Raw genomic sequence first — 14,958 nt, 5'->3', positions numbered from 1 at the left:
AATCTATAAGCTTTCTCTGCCAGAGTATAAGTAAAGTCTTTATACATGGATTTTCCTTGTCGTTTTAACATATATTGACTTATTTATACATAGATACTGTGCTCTTGTGTAATTAGCTTACATTGCTTTTGATTCATGTTCAATCAAGGATATGTATTTTTGCCTCCTTTTTTATTGAAGTATAATTAACTTATATTGTTTTAGTGTCAGATGTACAATATAATGATTCAGCAATTATATACATTACTCAGTGCTCATCACAGTCGGTGTACTTTTAATCCCCTTTATCTGTTTCACCCCTCCCCCACCAACCTCCCCTCTGGCAACCACCAGTTTATTCTCTATATTTAAGAATCTGTATTTTTTGGTCTCTTTTTCCTTTGTTATTTCATTTGATCTGTTTCTTAAATTCCACACGAGTGAAATCACATGATATTTATCTTTCTTTGGGTGACTTGTTTTACTCAGCATGATACCATCTAGCTCAATCCATGTTGTTGCAAATTCACCTTTATGGCTGAGTAATATTCCAGTGGGGGGGGGGGTGTATACCACATCTTCTCTATCTATTCATCTATTGATGGACATTTGGGTTGCTGTTGTATTTTAGTTATGTAAATAATCTTCCAATAAACATAGGCATGCATATATCTTTTCAAATTAGTATTTTCTTTTCTTTTTTTTTTTTTTTAAAGATTTTATTTGTTTATTTGGCAGAGATTACAAGAAGGCAGCGAGGCAGGCAGAGAGAGAGGGGGAAGCAGACTCAACCCTGAACAGAGAGCCCGATGTGGGGCTCGATCCCAGGACCCTGGCATCATGACCTGAGCTGAAGGCAGAGGCTTTAACCCACTGAGCCAACCAGGCCTCCTCAAATTAGGATTTTCATTTCCTTAGGGTAAATACCCAGTAGTGGAATTACTGGGTAATATGGTAATTCTATTTTTAATTTCTTGAGGAGTCTCCTTAGTGTTTTCCACAGTCTCTTCACCAGTTTGCATTCTCACCAGTAGTACATGAAGGTTCCTTTCCCTTTGGCTATCCTCCTTAAAAAAAAAATAATAAAGTTAATTTGTACTTCACTAAAATTTATAACTTTTGCTATAAAGACACTATTAAGATAATTAAAACACAAGTCAAAGATTAGTAAGACATATCTGTAAAACAGGGGCACCTGGGTGACTCAATGGGTTAAAGCCTCTGCCTTCGGCTCAGGTCATGATCTCAGGATCCTGGGATCAAGCCCCGCATCAGGCTCTCTGCTCAGCAGGGAGCCTGCTTCCTCCTCTCTCTCTGCCTGCCTCTCTGCCTACTTGTGATCTCTCTCTGCCAAAAAAGAAAAAAAAAGACATATTTGTAAAACATATATCTGGCAAAGGATGAATGTCCAAAATATGAAAAGGTCCCTTTTTAAAAAAATTTTTATTCACTTTTATTTTTTGAAGAAGTTTTAGGGTTACTACAATATTGAGGGTAAAATAATAGAGATTTATACCTCCTACCCCAGACATGCATAGCTTCCTCCATTATCAAGTCTATCACAGAGTGGCACATTGTAACAACTGATGAACTACACTGTCACGGCATTATCACCCAAAATCCATAGTTTACATTAAGGTTCAGTATTGATGTTATACATTATATGGATTTGAACAATTATATAAGGCATCTATCATTACGGTATCATATACAATATTTTCACTGCCTGAACAATCTCTGTGCTCCATCTGCTTATTCTTCCCTATCTCTAACCTCTCCTTTTACCCCCTACAACTTCTAAAAAACACTAATATTTTTCAGTGTCTCCAATTTTTCTTTTTCCAGAATGCCATTTGGTTGGAATCCTACAGTATGAAGCCTCTTCAAATTGGCTTTGTAGTAATACACATTTAAGATTCCTTCACACCTTTCTATGGTTTTTGATTGCTCATTTCTTTTGGGGGCTTCATTGTATTCCCTTGTCTGGACATCCTTCAGTTTATCCCTTCACCTACTGAAGGGCACCTTGGTTGCTTCAAGTTTTGGCAATTATAAATAAAGCTGCAATAGACAACCTAGTATGGCTTTTTAGGCTTATTTATATATTGTTATTTTATTTCTTGTGCAGCTTTCTGTGCGGACGTAGTTTTTAGTTCCATTGGGCAAATACCAAGGTGCATGATCACCAGATAGTATGATAAGAATATGTTTAGTTTTGTAAGAAGCCACAAAACTCTCTTTCAAAGTGGCCACATTCTTCTTCATTCCCACCAGCAATGCAAGAGCGTTCCTGTAGCTCCAGAGTCTCACCAGCACTTGATGGTATCAGTGTTCTGGATTTTCACCATTCTAATAGGTGTGTAGTGCCATCCTGTTGTTTTAATATGCATTTTCCTGATGATGTATGATGTGAAACGTCTTTTCATATATTATCTTACACCTGTATATCTTCTTAGTAAGATGTCTGTTATCTGTAGATCTTGGGCCCATTTTCAAATGAGTTTTTTTCTGTTGTGAATTTAAAGAATTCTTTGTGTACTTTGGATAACGGTCCTTTGTCAGATATGTTTTTTGCAAATATTTTCTTTCAGTCTTAGGCTTATCTTGACACTGTTTTTCACAGAGCAGACATTTTTAATTTTCATGGTCTAGTTTATCAACTGTTTCTTTCATGAATCATGCCTTTGGCTATGTATCTAAAAAGCCATCACCAAATCCATGGTCATCTAAATTTTCTCCTGTGCTATATATTTTCTGAGAAGTTCTGCAGTTTTGTGTTTTACATCTGATTTGTGATCCATTTTGAGTTAATTTTTTAAGGGCGTAGTGTCTGTATCTAGATTATTTCTTTTGCATGTGGTTCCCTCTTCTTTTATTTAACTTTGGCACACATTTTATTTCAAATTAGTTCTGGGGATGGCTCTTTACTTTTTGAAATTCTCCGAAGATTTAAAATGAAATTAAAGTAACTAAAATACATGTGACATTGCCCCTTACTAAAATCATTTATTTTTCTCTTGACTTCTGGTAAAAGAGGGTGTGAGCTATCACTGAACTGTATTTAACTGTGGGCAGGTGGGAAGTAGACTTTAATTTAGGAGAGAGTTTATGCAATTCTTATTTGTGATTTTAAGACTTAGAGAAAGAGTGTTAAAAGACCCTGGGGTGGGATGACATCAGTAATATGCACACTGCATTAGGTTTGAGTTGCCAGACTTTTTAATGGGAGTCTACAGAATTGTTTTTCTTTTGAATTAGTCTCTTGGTAGAGAAAGATGAAACAAGATCAAAACCCCAAAATATATCAAAAGAAAACGTACTTTTGCTGTAATGTAGTACAGTGGTTTCAAAATATGGTGGGTGCAACTGCAAAGGGATATAGATATATTAACAGCTAATTTGTTAGCATGGTATGGGTATAATGAGCTCAGGACTGGAACCAAGGAGGAACTACAGGTGAACCATAGCTTGGACTGTTTGCCTTCCTTGAGAATTACTTCTACTCTTAAGGACCCCAGTTTCCTCATGGCAGGAAGTACAAATTTACAGGATTATTTTAAGGATAAAAAATAACATATATAGCTTTACAAGAAAAATATATTACCCTCAGTAATAATCTCATATTGCTAGGAAATAGCAAGCTTCCTGCCTTTTGCCTCTTACTTCCAAAATCATAGTTTGTAATGTGATTTTATGGCTGACTTGTCTGAAATGAAAATTCTGAATATTTGCAAATATATTATTGGAATATCCACATGGTTTTAGGTGACTCCTCACGAGCCTGCAGAATGCTACATAGTACATTCTGTTGAAGGTTTTCTCAGTTAACAATGTCCACTTGCAAAATGATTGTCATCTTGATAAAATATAAAAAATTAAGATACTATTTTCATCTGTCATTATTTGATTTGGCTGATGATTTTTCTTTTTTTTTAAGTTTTAAAGATTTTATTTATTTATTTGAGAGAAAGGGAGAGAATGAGCAATGGGGAGGGACACAGGGAGAGGGAGAGAGAGAAGCAGACTCCCTACTGAGCAGGAAACCTGACGCAGGGCCTGATCCCAGGACTCAGAGATCATGACCTGAGCAGAAGGCATATGCTCAGCTGACTGAGCCACCCAGACATCCCTGTTTTTTTTCTTTAGAAAAAAAAAAAAATCACATGAAATATTTGAGTTTGGAATAAATATTTCCCCTAAATAAAATAATTTCTGCCTTACAACACTAGGCTGTAGGAAATATTTTTCATATTTTATTTAAAAAAATGGAGGCTTTCAAGATAAAGAGGATTGGGACTCAACTATAGGTCGTTCTACTGGAAGTCTTCTGTCTACATCAGTGCATTTACCTGCAACAGAATGCAGTGGAGGGATGCCAAGAGCAATGAGTTAAGAGTAAATCTAAGAAATCCTACCAGTGTTGGGTACGATAAGCTAAATAACTGACTTTTCCAGGATGCTTTCTTAATTTTGCTTTGTGTCTCATTGTTGTAACTGAAACCTAGGAAGGCTCTTTCCTAGAGACTACCATTGTGTGCTTCTCCTTCTCTAACAGAACTTATAGATCATTTAAATAGCATGTGTCAGGTCCAGACTGATAAACAAAATGGCTATGGCTCTGGATTCATAAACTTGCATTCTAGTTATTGTGTTGATTAGAATCTTTGATGTTCTTTCAATAGCATTAAGCAGCAATAACATTGAGTGAGATGAAAATGTTTAGAAATGACCCCATAGTTCTATCTTTGGGAATAATCGCAATATTACATTTTCCACAAGCAACTCAGATAATTCTGATGTTCACATTTACTTTCAGGAACCACTGCCTGCTTGTCTAGATTTCTTATCATACTCGACCCTACACCTAATATTTCATGATAGAACTCTTGGCTCTTGTAATGTTCAAACCTATTTCCTGCTTCTTTTATTCAAACATTCTTGCCTTGAATCTGCCTCTTTGACTTCTTATACTTCAGATTTCAGCTTGCATATTACTCCTTCAAATAACCTCTGATTGCCTCATTTATTTTCAGGCCTTCCTTACAGCACTCAAGGGGTTTCATCCCTCATATGAGTTTATGCCCAATTTATACCTATATTTGTATTTTGTCAATAGACTATTTGGTGCCTCTTATGTAAGAGATACTAAATAGTTTTTGTTAAACACTTGAATAGTTGCTTGGGTGTTTACATATTTTTATCAATGTTTATTTTGTTAATACTTTATTTATTTGACACAGAGAGAGAGAGAGAGAGAGCACAGGCAGAGGGAGAGGAAGAAGCAGACTCCCCACTGAGCAGGAAGCCCAATGCAGGGCTTGATCCCAGGACCCTGAGATCATGACCTGAGCCAAAGGCAGACTTAACTGATTGAGCCACCCAGGTGCCCCTATTCTCAGTGTTTAATATGCATAACATTGGAATCATTAAATAAAAAAATATTTTACCAATTACTCCTTAGAGAATATATTTTCACATTAAAAATTCTAGAAAACATTTTTTCAATAACTCCCATATTCCCTGAAATTTATTTAACAATAATACCCACTATTAGTGAAAATTCATGGTATGAATGAAAATAGAATAGAATAAATAGAATGAAAATATTTTAGGATTTTTTTCTTGATTACTAAAAGCAAATAAATGGAATTCTATTTCAATTTGATAATGATTATTAGAATTGCTTACAATAAATTCTGAAAGCTTAAAATAGTACCTGATTTTTCCTTTCTTTTTATCTTGCATTCAGTTGAATGTCTTTTAAGATTTATTTATTTTGGAGAGAGAGAGAGAGCACAAGCCAGGGGGAAGTTCAGAGGGAGAGAGGATATGGAGCAGACTCCCCACTGAGGGCAAAGCCCAAGGTGGGCTAGATCTCACAGCCCTGAGTCATGACTTGAGCCAGAATCAAGGAAATCAGGAGTCTGAGGCTTAACTGACTGAGCCACCCAGGCTGCCCTCAGTTGAATGGGTTTTTTAATGTTAATAGATTTTCATATGATTCTTAGAAAAGAATAACATATAAGAAAAAATTTTGTAAAATGAAAACAGAAATAAAACTGTTTATAGTATTTATGATGTTCTAATTTCTACATAACCTTTACTTTTTTGCTGTGTGTTGTATACATAAATTTATGAAATAATTGCTCTGTCAATAACTTGCAAATAGCAAATAATCAGATATCATTATTTGAGATTTGTTGTTACAACTGATAAAATCATTCCTTCCTTTAATTATTATTTTTAAATATTTGGAGTTTATTCATTCAAACCATCTGTTACTTATATATAAATCTGAGTTCTACCTGTAATCTGTTATCAGGTACAAAATTGACTTAGGAATTTTATTTTAAATGCCTACAGTTTCACAAACCCTTGACATGACATATTTGTCCTTGGCCAGAAATACATATGTTTTCCTAAAATTAATTTTTCATCACCAAGTTAATGACTTTTTGTGATAGCTTTATTATTTTCATTCTGATAAGTGATGTGATGATATCAAAAAGTTTAAGCATTATTCTTAATAATTAAAAAAATGACATGTTGGTAATTGGATTTTGAAATACTGTTTTCACCTCATATTCCCAAATAGATCCCCTGCATGTTAAACCAGTTCATCTAAAATTGATCCCTGGGGCGCCTGGCTAGTTCAGTGGATTGAGTGTCCAACTTGATTTCAGCTCGGATCATGATCTCTCCGGGTCCTGGGATCAAGCTGGCATCAGACTCCTCACTCAGCAGAGATCCAATCTCTCTCCCTCTGCCCCTCCTCCCCAACTTGAATGCACAGGCTCACGCTCTCAAATAAATCTTTAAAAATAAAATAAAATAAAATTTGATCCCTTAGTTTATTGAATGTAATTGATAAACAAGGTCTAGTCCCAAGAATGTAATTTTTGTTTCCTGCTTTTTAGAAGCCAGAGCTTCTCTTAGATTTGGGAACAGAACATTTTCTACAATAATGGTGCAATTTTATGTACATGAAAAAGCAGACTTTAGAGATTTTTTAACCAAATCCATTTCCAAAGATGTTTTGAAGTCTAACATTTTTCTTTTTTCTTTTTTTTTTTTTAAAGATTTTATTTATTTATTTGACAGAGAGAGATCACAAGTAGACAGAGAGGCAGGCAGAGAGAGAGAGGGAAGCAGGCACCCTGCTGAGCAGAGAGCCCGATGCGGGACTCGATCCCAGGACCCTGAGATCATGACCTGAGCCGAAGGCAGCGGCTTAATCCACTGAGCCACCCAGGTGCCCCAATTTTTCTCTCTTTTTTTTAAAGTATGACATTTTCAAGTTGATTTTGATTAAGTTGACTTGTCTTTTAGAATTTAAAATGTCATGAAAAATATTTTATAATAGTCTAATACTAATCAATACTCTTCAGTCAAGCCATTTGGAACTAACAATGTAAAAATAAATAATTGCCAATTTTTATTTTAACAATGTAAAAATGTCTCCTATTTTAATCATGTTACATGGTTCAGAAGGCATTTCGAATAATTGATTTCTTTCAGTCCTTATAATTCCACAAATTAGATGAATCTGGTGTCCTTGTCTTAATTTTATTTAAAAACAGGAACAGAAAGAAGAAACATGTATCAGATTCAGCCAATGAGAAAGTGACAGAATCAGGACTATGTTCCAGTTGTTTTTCTACTGTGAAGAATGGCTTCACCATTAGATTTATGCCATGAAATTACTTTGACATTTGGATATACGTATGCCCAAATTTATGGAAGAAATAACTGTATAATTATTTTCCCAAATTATATTACCACAACTTCTTCTCTAAGTAGAATATTGTTATGTAAAATGTTTTCCTCTCTATTTAATTAATTTTTACTTTACACAAACCCTGTCACATTGGGGAATAAATTGACCATATTGGGGATTTGAAGTTAACAGATTAATCTTACCCACAGAATCAGCGGTGAATCAAGATTAGAATTCAGTGCTCAGAATTAGATTTTAGAGCTGAAAGAATTACTAATCATTTCTACTTAAAACATCCAAAACAAGGAAAAAAAATCATAACAGGCAAACCCAATTCAACCACATTCTAAGAATGAACAACTTTTTAACATAATAAAACTACATAAAATTAACACATTTGATATTGTGTCTTAAAGTCTAAATTAAAAGAATGTTAAAATAAGAAAAACTGACCAAGGAAGACATTAAAATTACCCTAAATCCATTAAATCAAAACTTCTAGAGGTAGGTTTCTGGTCACTGGCAACTGTAAACATTTCTCCAGGAGAATCTCATGTGCAGCCTTGGTTGGGCACCATGGGGTGAAAGCAGAGGTGAGCAAACTTTTTCTGTAAGGGGCCAGATAGTAAATAATGGAGGCTTTGCTGGTCATATCAGTCTCTATCCCAACAGCTCAACTCTGCCATTGTTAGTGTGAAAACAATCATAAGCAACCAATGAATGTGGTTGCATTACAATACAGCTGTGTTTATGACACTGAAATTTGAATTTTATATAATGTTAATGTGTCTGAAATAGCACTTAAAATTTTTTTTCAAAAAGAAAACCATTATGGAATATACTAAAATGAATGGGTCAGATTTGGCCACCTGGCTGTGGTTGCCAACCTCTCTTCCCTAGAAATCCAATTAACCACTTATTCTGTGTGTTTGACTTTATTTTACAGTACTCTAATTGTGCAATTTATACTATTCTATTACATTCATTTTTCTTTGTTCTCCATGACCAGCATAATATGTGGAACTTGAAAGGTATAGGAAATAAATAAATAAATGACTGAATGAATACATGAGCTATATCCGTGCAACCAGAATTGCCCAAGAAATTATTTTGCACCTTCTCAATCGATAAATGTTCACCATTTAAGTGGAGATTGTTGGCAGGATACCTTAGTTTTTCACCTGATATATTTACTAGACAAATATGGTCTGTATTGTTATAGACATAGTCTCATGAGCCAGGAGGAAAGCTCTGTTGATCTAGGGCATGGCATGGTCTTAGGACCTTTGTGTTGTTCACAACTTTTCAGACAAATATGGTTTCCTTTTAAAAATTATACGTATGTATCTGTGAACCTTTGTTAGTGGGGGCTTTTTTGCTGGGTGCCTTGCCTTTTGGCAATTACAAGTGCTACATGTTGTCTCTTTGTGTTTTCTGTGTTTAGCTAGAGAGATTGCAGGCTGAAAATATCTCCGAGTGGGACAAGAGGGAAATACTTGAAACAGAAAAGCAAGGACTGGAAAAAGAAAATAGAAAACTCAAGGCTCAGGTGAAAGAAATGGAAGAGCTCCTGGATGGGAAAAACAGATTCAGCGCAAACTCTCAAAGTTCTGATTTCAAGACATCACAAATTGATCTGCAGGGAACAAAGCAAGGTATGGGTTCCCCCGGGAAGCAGTGTTCTCACTCGCTACACATGCCTCCCTGATTCTTGGTAGCTGCTGCCTCCCTTTTACCCACCTCTCAGTCTGAATATTTTCTTTTGTGTTACTTAACATCTGATCACTTGCTCTCTCTGTCTCTGTAAGGTAGAATAACATTGTTCATGAATATGAACTCAGAGTGTCACACATTTTGTATGAAAATGTTAGAATAGGACAAATCTGACAGTTTCAGTCTTTTCCAAAAGGAAGAAAAAACCAAAGGGATCTTTGTGTTTTTTGTTTCCTTTTATACTTTTGTCTCAGTATTTTTCAAGCAATTGATCTTATTTCTCAATAAGTAAATTTCTCCATTAGTTTGAGCAACTGTGGAGTAAGCGTTTGTCAGTAGTGACGGCACCTGCATAACCATTTCAGTTTAGCTGAACTTTACTCTCTTCCGGTTCGTTTTTAGTTTCAGAGAAATTATTTTTGAGTCAATTCAGTTCATCGTTTGGCAAATAGCTTTTATAGGCTATAATATAAATATTAGAACTAGAATTAAATTCACCCTCTGATTTTGAGAACTTCAGGTTTTTGGAATTGTTAAATCCTATAGATAGGATTTTTTAAAATAAATAGTTTTTATATTTAAAAAATAATCTCTTAATGGCAGTTGCAGTTTGTGTGTTTTAGGGTCAACATGCTGGAAAACATTTACATCTTGTTTCTGTTTCTTCCATTAAAGTACCTATAGTATCTTTTTTTTTTTTTTTTAAAGATTTTATTTATTTGTCAGAGAGAGAGGGAGAGAGAGCGAGCACAGGCGGACAGAATGGCAGGCAGAGGCAGAGGGAGAAGCAGGCTCCCTGCCAAGCAAGGAGCCCGATGTGGGACTCGATCCCAGGATGCTGGGATCATGACCTGAGCCGAAGGCAGCTGCTTAACCAACTGAGCCACCCAGGCATCCCAATACCTATAGTATCTTAATGCACAATTCTGTTATTTCACTCAATCTCTTTAACAGTGAATTAAAAGTGAGTTTGATAAGTTCATATTTTTTAATTATATAAGTAGTTCATACTCATAGGAGCTCTAACACCTAAATGGCCGGATCCCATATTACTTTTCCTTATTCTTTGCTATTCGAGGGATTAATTGCAAATGCAAGATTAAATCACATTAGAATTCCGTGACTTGGCAGTACGGATATCTGAAGTGAAATATTATAGTCAGTAATCATAATTCTCATTATATGTATTCAGAAACTAGCCATAATAGTGTATTTGGTTCTGACATATACAACTGATAAATCTGTTTTTGTGCAGATTTCTACTTGTGAAAGTACAGAATTATTTCAATTATGAAACAAGTTTTGGTCATCAAAATACCTGCTTGTGTTTGACTCACTTGAGCAGAACAAGCCTTTATATTATACTCTGTGTCTGGTCACTGCTGTAGAAGCTGACTGATATAAAGATTAATGAATCGTTATCCCTGCCCAGCCTGGGCTTAAAGTCTATATAGGGAGATAAATACATAAATTATTATCAGTAGTATAACATATTGATTGATAATAAAGTAAAATGGGAATACGGAGGAAGCCATTCATTCTAGTTCATTTTGATTCCTATCTAGTTACATCAAAATGTTATACTATAAAGCATGTCAGTTAGGAAATATGAGGGCTGACTGGGGACTTTTTGGAACTGACACATATATATATATATATATGTATATATATATATATATGTCAGTTGGCATGTCCGGTTGACGGGACACAGAGTCCAGACCTGGGCTCTCCGGGACAAGTGTAGTTCTTCAATCTTAGGAATAGACAGAACTTGGAAACTCAAGATTCCGGAAGGTCTAACCAAACCAATGGGTATGTTCATCAGTTAGAAAACTCTTCCTTAAGTATATATTATCTTGATGATCAGGAAGAGGTGTTGATTATTCTTATGCTCTTCATTAAGAATTCAGACTCACTACTTGGACCAAAATAATTACTTAGCATAGAGCAGCTGTAGGTCAGAATCCTTGGTGCCACAGAGATCCCCTCTGGGATCAAGATTTAAATGTCCCCAAATGCCAGATGAAACAAGCTGCATATAAAACATTCCTAAGTCCAGAGAATACTATAGATTCTATTATAACATGAAGTCAAATTGTAATTTTAACATTATTTTGATAAAAACTAATTTATATGTATATAAATTAGGCATTTAAGTATCATGTAAGGGTACCCTGTGTACATAGGTATGTAATTACGATGTAGAAGCAGCTTATATCTATGTGAATATAATTTCTATATATAAGTGACACTGGAAATAGGTGCTGACATGTAACAAAACAGTAACCAGTCAGTTATCACTCTCTGACAGAGTTGTAAAGTCTCATTATCTTTATATCTAATCACATTTAACAAGTGTCTGTGACAGACACAAAATTGCCTGCTTTTCACAGAAATCGCCAAATCAATATATTGTGTTAATTTCTTGAACTTTAACATTCTCATTGTTCAATGAATTTTTTAAAATAAATTCTTACTTATTCAAGAGGGGAAGAATTTCACATATATATTTGAAATATACAGTGCTATATTTTGCATACATTTTTGCAGTTTTTTGGCCTTAGTATTATAGGGAATAAATTTCTAAAGAGAGTATCTTTTCATTTTAAATGGCACTGTTGGGGCACCTGGGTGGGTCAGTGGGTTAAGCGTCGACTTTTGGCTCAGGTCATGATCTTGGGGTCCTGGGATAGAGCCCCACATTGGGCTCCCTGCAGACTCTGCTTCTCTGCCTGCCCTCTCCCCATGCACACTCTCTCATTCTCACAAATAAGTAAAAATCTTTAAAAAAAAATAAGTTGCACTCTTAATTTAAGGACAAAGATTCTCCTTAATACGAATGATCTCATCACATGAACCTCCATCTTGTGGTTGTTTTTATGTCCCATGTTGAGGCTCTGTGCGCATCAATCTTTTACACTTAAAAAAAACCAGCAGTGCACCTGAACTTTTAATGAATAGACTGGAAACTTACTGATCAGTACGAACATTTGAGAGGTGGGACTGTGCCTAGGAGAGACACAGACAGAAGGAATGATCAAGACAACTGGTAAATCACGTGATTAAGAAAAGCACATCTTCACCAGGGCTTGGTGAAAGGAAAAGGAAGCTTTAAGGACTTCAAGAATTCTAATCTCTTCTGAGCTTTTACTTCCACCTCCCCTCCTCCCTTTGTTGCCTTCCAGGGACTTTTAGGAGAACAGAGAGAAGAGGAAAGGAGAAGACAAATGAGGGGCAGAGAAGGGAAAAGTGGTGTGTGTCCACTCTAACGTGAGAAGACATAACAAAATAACCAAAATGGAAACAAACATATATAAGCTAACATTTATCAAACTATGTCCTGATTTTGCTGTAATAGAGAAAAGTAGAATTGTAATTCCCAACCATTTTCCTAAATATGATTCCCATCCTGTAAATGCTGATTTATTTTATTTACTTTATTGAAGTGAGACTGATTTTTTACTTGGAAAGCCTCAATTCTGTTGATGTGCAATATATGTATTCTCCATGCCAAATAATACTTCTTAAAGTGAAAAGTTACTGGAAAAAGTGGTCAGTATTCTACAGGGTAAAGCCCCATAAACCAGTCAACATGCCTCTCATGAAGCTTTGGAGGCTCGTTTTCTTAAATCATTCTGGCGACTGAATCCCTTCCTTCAGGTCACACTCTGGGTCATTTTCAGAAAGTTAATGTGACAGAGTGGTAATTGATGTGTCTCAGGAAAATGATGAATTAATCTGAGAGTGGAAAGGCCATCAAAGTCAATTCCTAATGGATTTACTTTTCTGATGGTGTCTATTCCTTGAGTTGGAATGACATTTATTTTATTTAGTAACTTTACCCTCAGAAATATTTTTTTTTCATTCAGAGGTTTAGCGAGCAAACCTATGGATTTGTTAACTTTTCCTCATTCACAATTTCTCTTTCAAAACCCTCTTTGCTCATAATATTATTGAATAATTTAAGAATAAAAATATCCTTAAAATGTTATAAAATAATTTAAATACAGAATAACATAATTTGATGTTATTAGATAGGGTCATTTCATGTTTTTCTTTAACTATTCTTACATAGCTTTGCTTCCTGAGCTACATTAGAAATTTTAATTTTTAATATAGTGATTAGTAAAACAGTGTATTACTATAGAGACTTGTGGATATATGGAAATTTTTAACCCTTTCATAGGTGGGATATATTTTATATATAAAAATGAAAATAATTCATTTTGAAAAATGTCTTCTTTGTAGCCAAATATTAAGCTACATTGGATGTCTTTTATGAATTGATAATTTAGTTATTTCATAAAACTTAGAGACACATCCATGATTTTGTGTACATTTTAACAAAAGTCAATGGGATTGTGTGGTTGAGCAGAACAATGTTCTTTTCCCCAAGAATTTCTGAAGTTACCAGAGATAGATTCTTAAGTACTGTTTATGAATGTCATAAGGAGGTATCTACTGAAAGTTCCCACTGGATTGGAATAAATCAATATACTACACAATAGGGTGACATTTTCTCTAATATAATATGACTGCCCTCACTCACCCTTAAATACACACAGGCATGCTGCACACAAATGCACATGCGCACACATACAATAAACTGATTTTTATAAATAAACTCTACAATAGGAGTTTTATTTTTTCTTTCTGTTTTGTGATTCTCCCCTGGGGAATAGGTACACAGATAGGGATTTTGTATATATGAAACCTTGTTTCTAGGAATATATTATCACTGGATGGGATTTCACTTTTTCTTATAAGCAAAATGCTGTCATAGCTTATTAAATTCAAATTATGAATAGTAAATCCCAACCCCTACTACAGTGTTTGGCACACCTTTTAAATGTGCTGTCAAATGAATAAGTAAATTTATGTTCCATTTTCATTATTTAAATTTCATTGTATATTTTGATTTATCTTTAATTCTTTTACTTTCCTTTTTATTCTATGTTAGAGGGCGATGAGGTCTATAAGATTGTTGGGGGCTTATAATATCCTTCAAAATCTCTTTCCTGTATGTTAGATCAATGATATTTTATCCGATAGCCAATTAAAACCAAGATGCAAATTTTAACACTTAGGTCACTTATATTTTGCAGATTTAGAACTTCATGAAATTTTATAATATAAATTGTGACATTTAGATGTGAAATTATATCATTTTGTGTTTGATATGTCTAGTGGACTACTAATAATCCACTATATTTTTACAAAGTGATTGGCAGTTCACATAACTGTTATCAGTGGATTTATATTAGCTTGATTTAAAGCACTGATAAAAAATAATATTTAGTTTCTTTTTTTTTTTAAGATTTTTTATTTATTTATTTGACAGAGAGAGATCACAAGTAGACAGAGAGGCAAGCAGAGAGAGAGGAGGAAGCAGGCTCCCTGCTGAGCAGAGAGCCCGATGCGGGACTCGATCCCAGGACACTGAGATCATGACCTGAGCCGAAGGCAGTGGCTTAACCCACTGAGCAACCCAGGCGCCCCAATATTTAGTTTCTTATTTAAAATGACAAAACACTATGGCTATAATACTT

At 34.8% G+C, this 14,958-nt stretch overlaps 1 protein-coding gene across 4 annotated transcripts in view; it reads left to right on the top strand.

Annotated features, from left to right (window-relative positions):
• CCDC102B (coiled-coil domain containing 102B) overlaps positions 1-14,958 on the top strand; it is a 203,624-nt gene that overhangs the window by 180,423 nt on the left and 8,243 nt on the right. For all 4 annotated transcript variants that reach the window (XM_047696565.1, XM_047696564.1, XM_047696566.1 and 1 more), the window contains one exon: positions 9,141-9,351. In XM_047696565.1, the coding sequence (XP_047552521.1) occupies positions 9,141-9,351 (211 nt within the window). The remainder of the gene's footprint in view (positions 1-9,140; positions 9,352-14,958) is intronic.

Source organism: Lutra lutra, chromosome 12 (assembly GCF_902655055.1).
Source record: "Lutra lutra chromosome 12, mLutLut1.2, whole genome shotgun sequence".
NCBI classification, from domain to species: Eukaryota; Metazoa; Chordata; class Mammalia; order Carnivora; family Mustelidae; genus Lutra; species Lutra lutra.
Note: the sequence above shows the minus strand (reverse complement) of the source record. Positions and strands in the feature narration are given on the sequence as shown.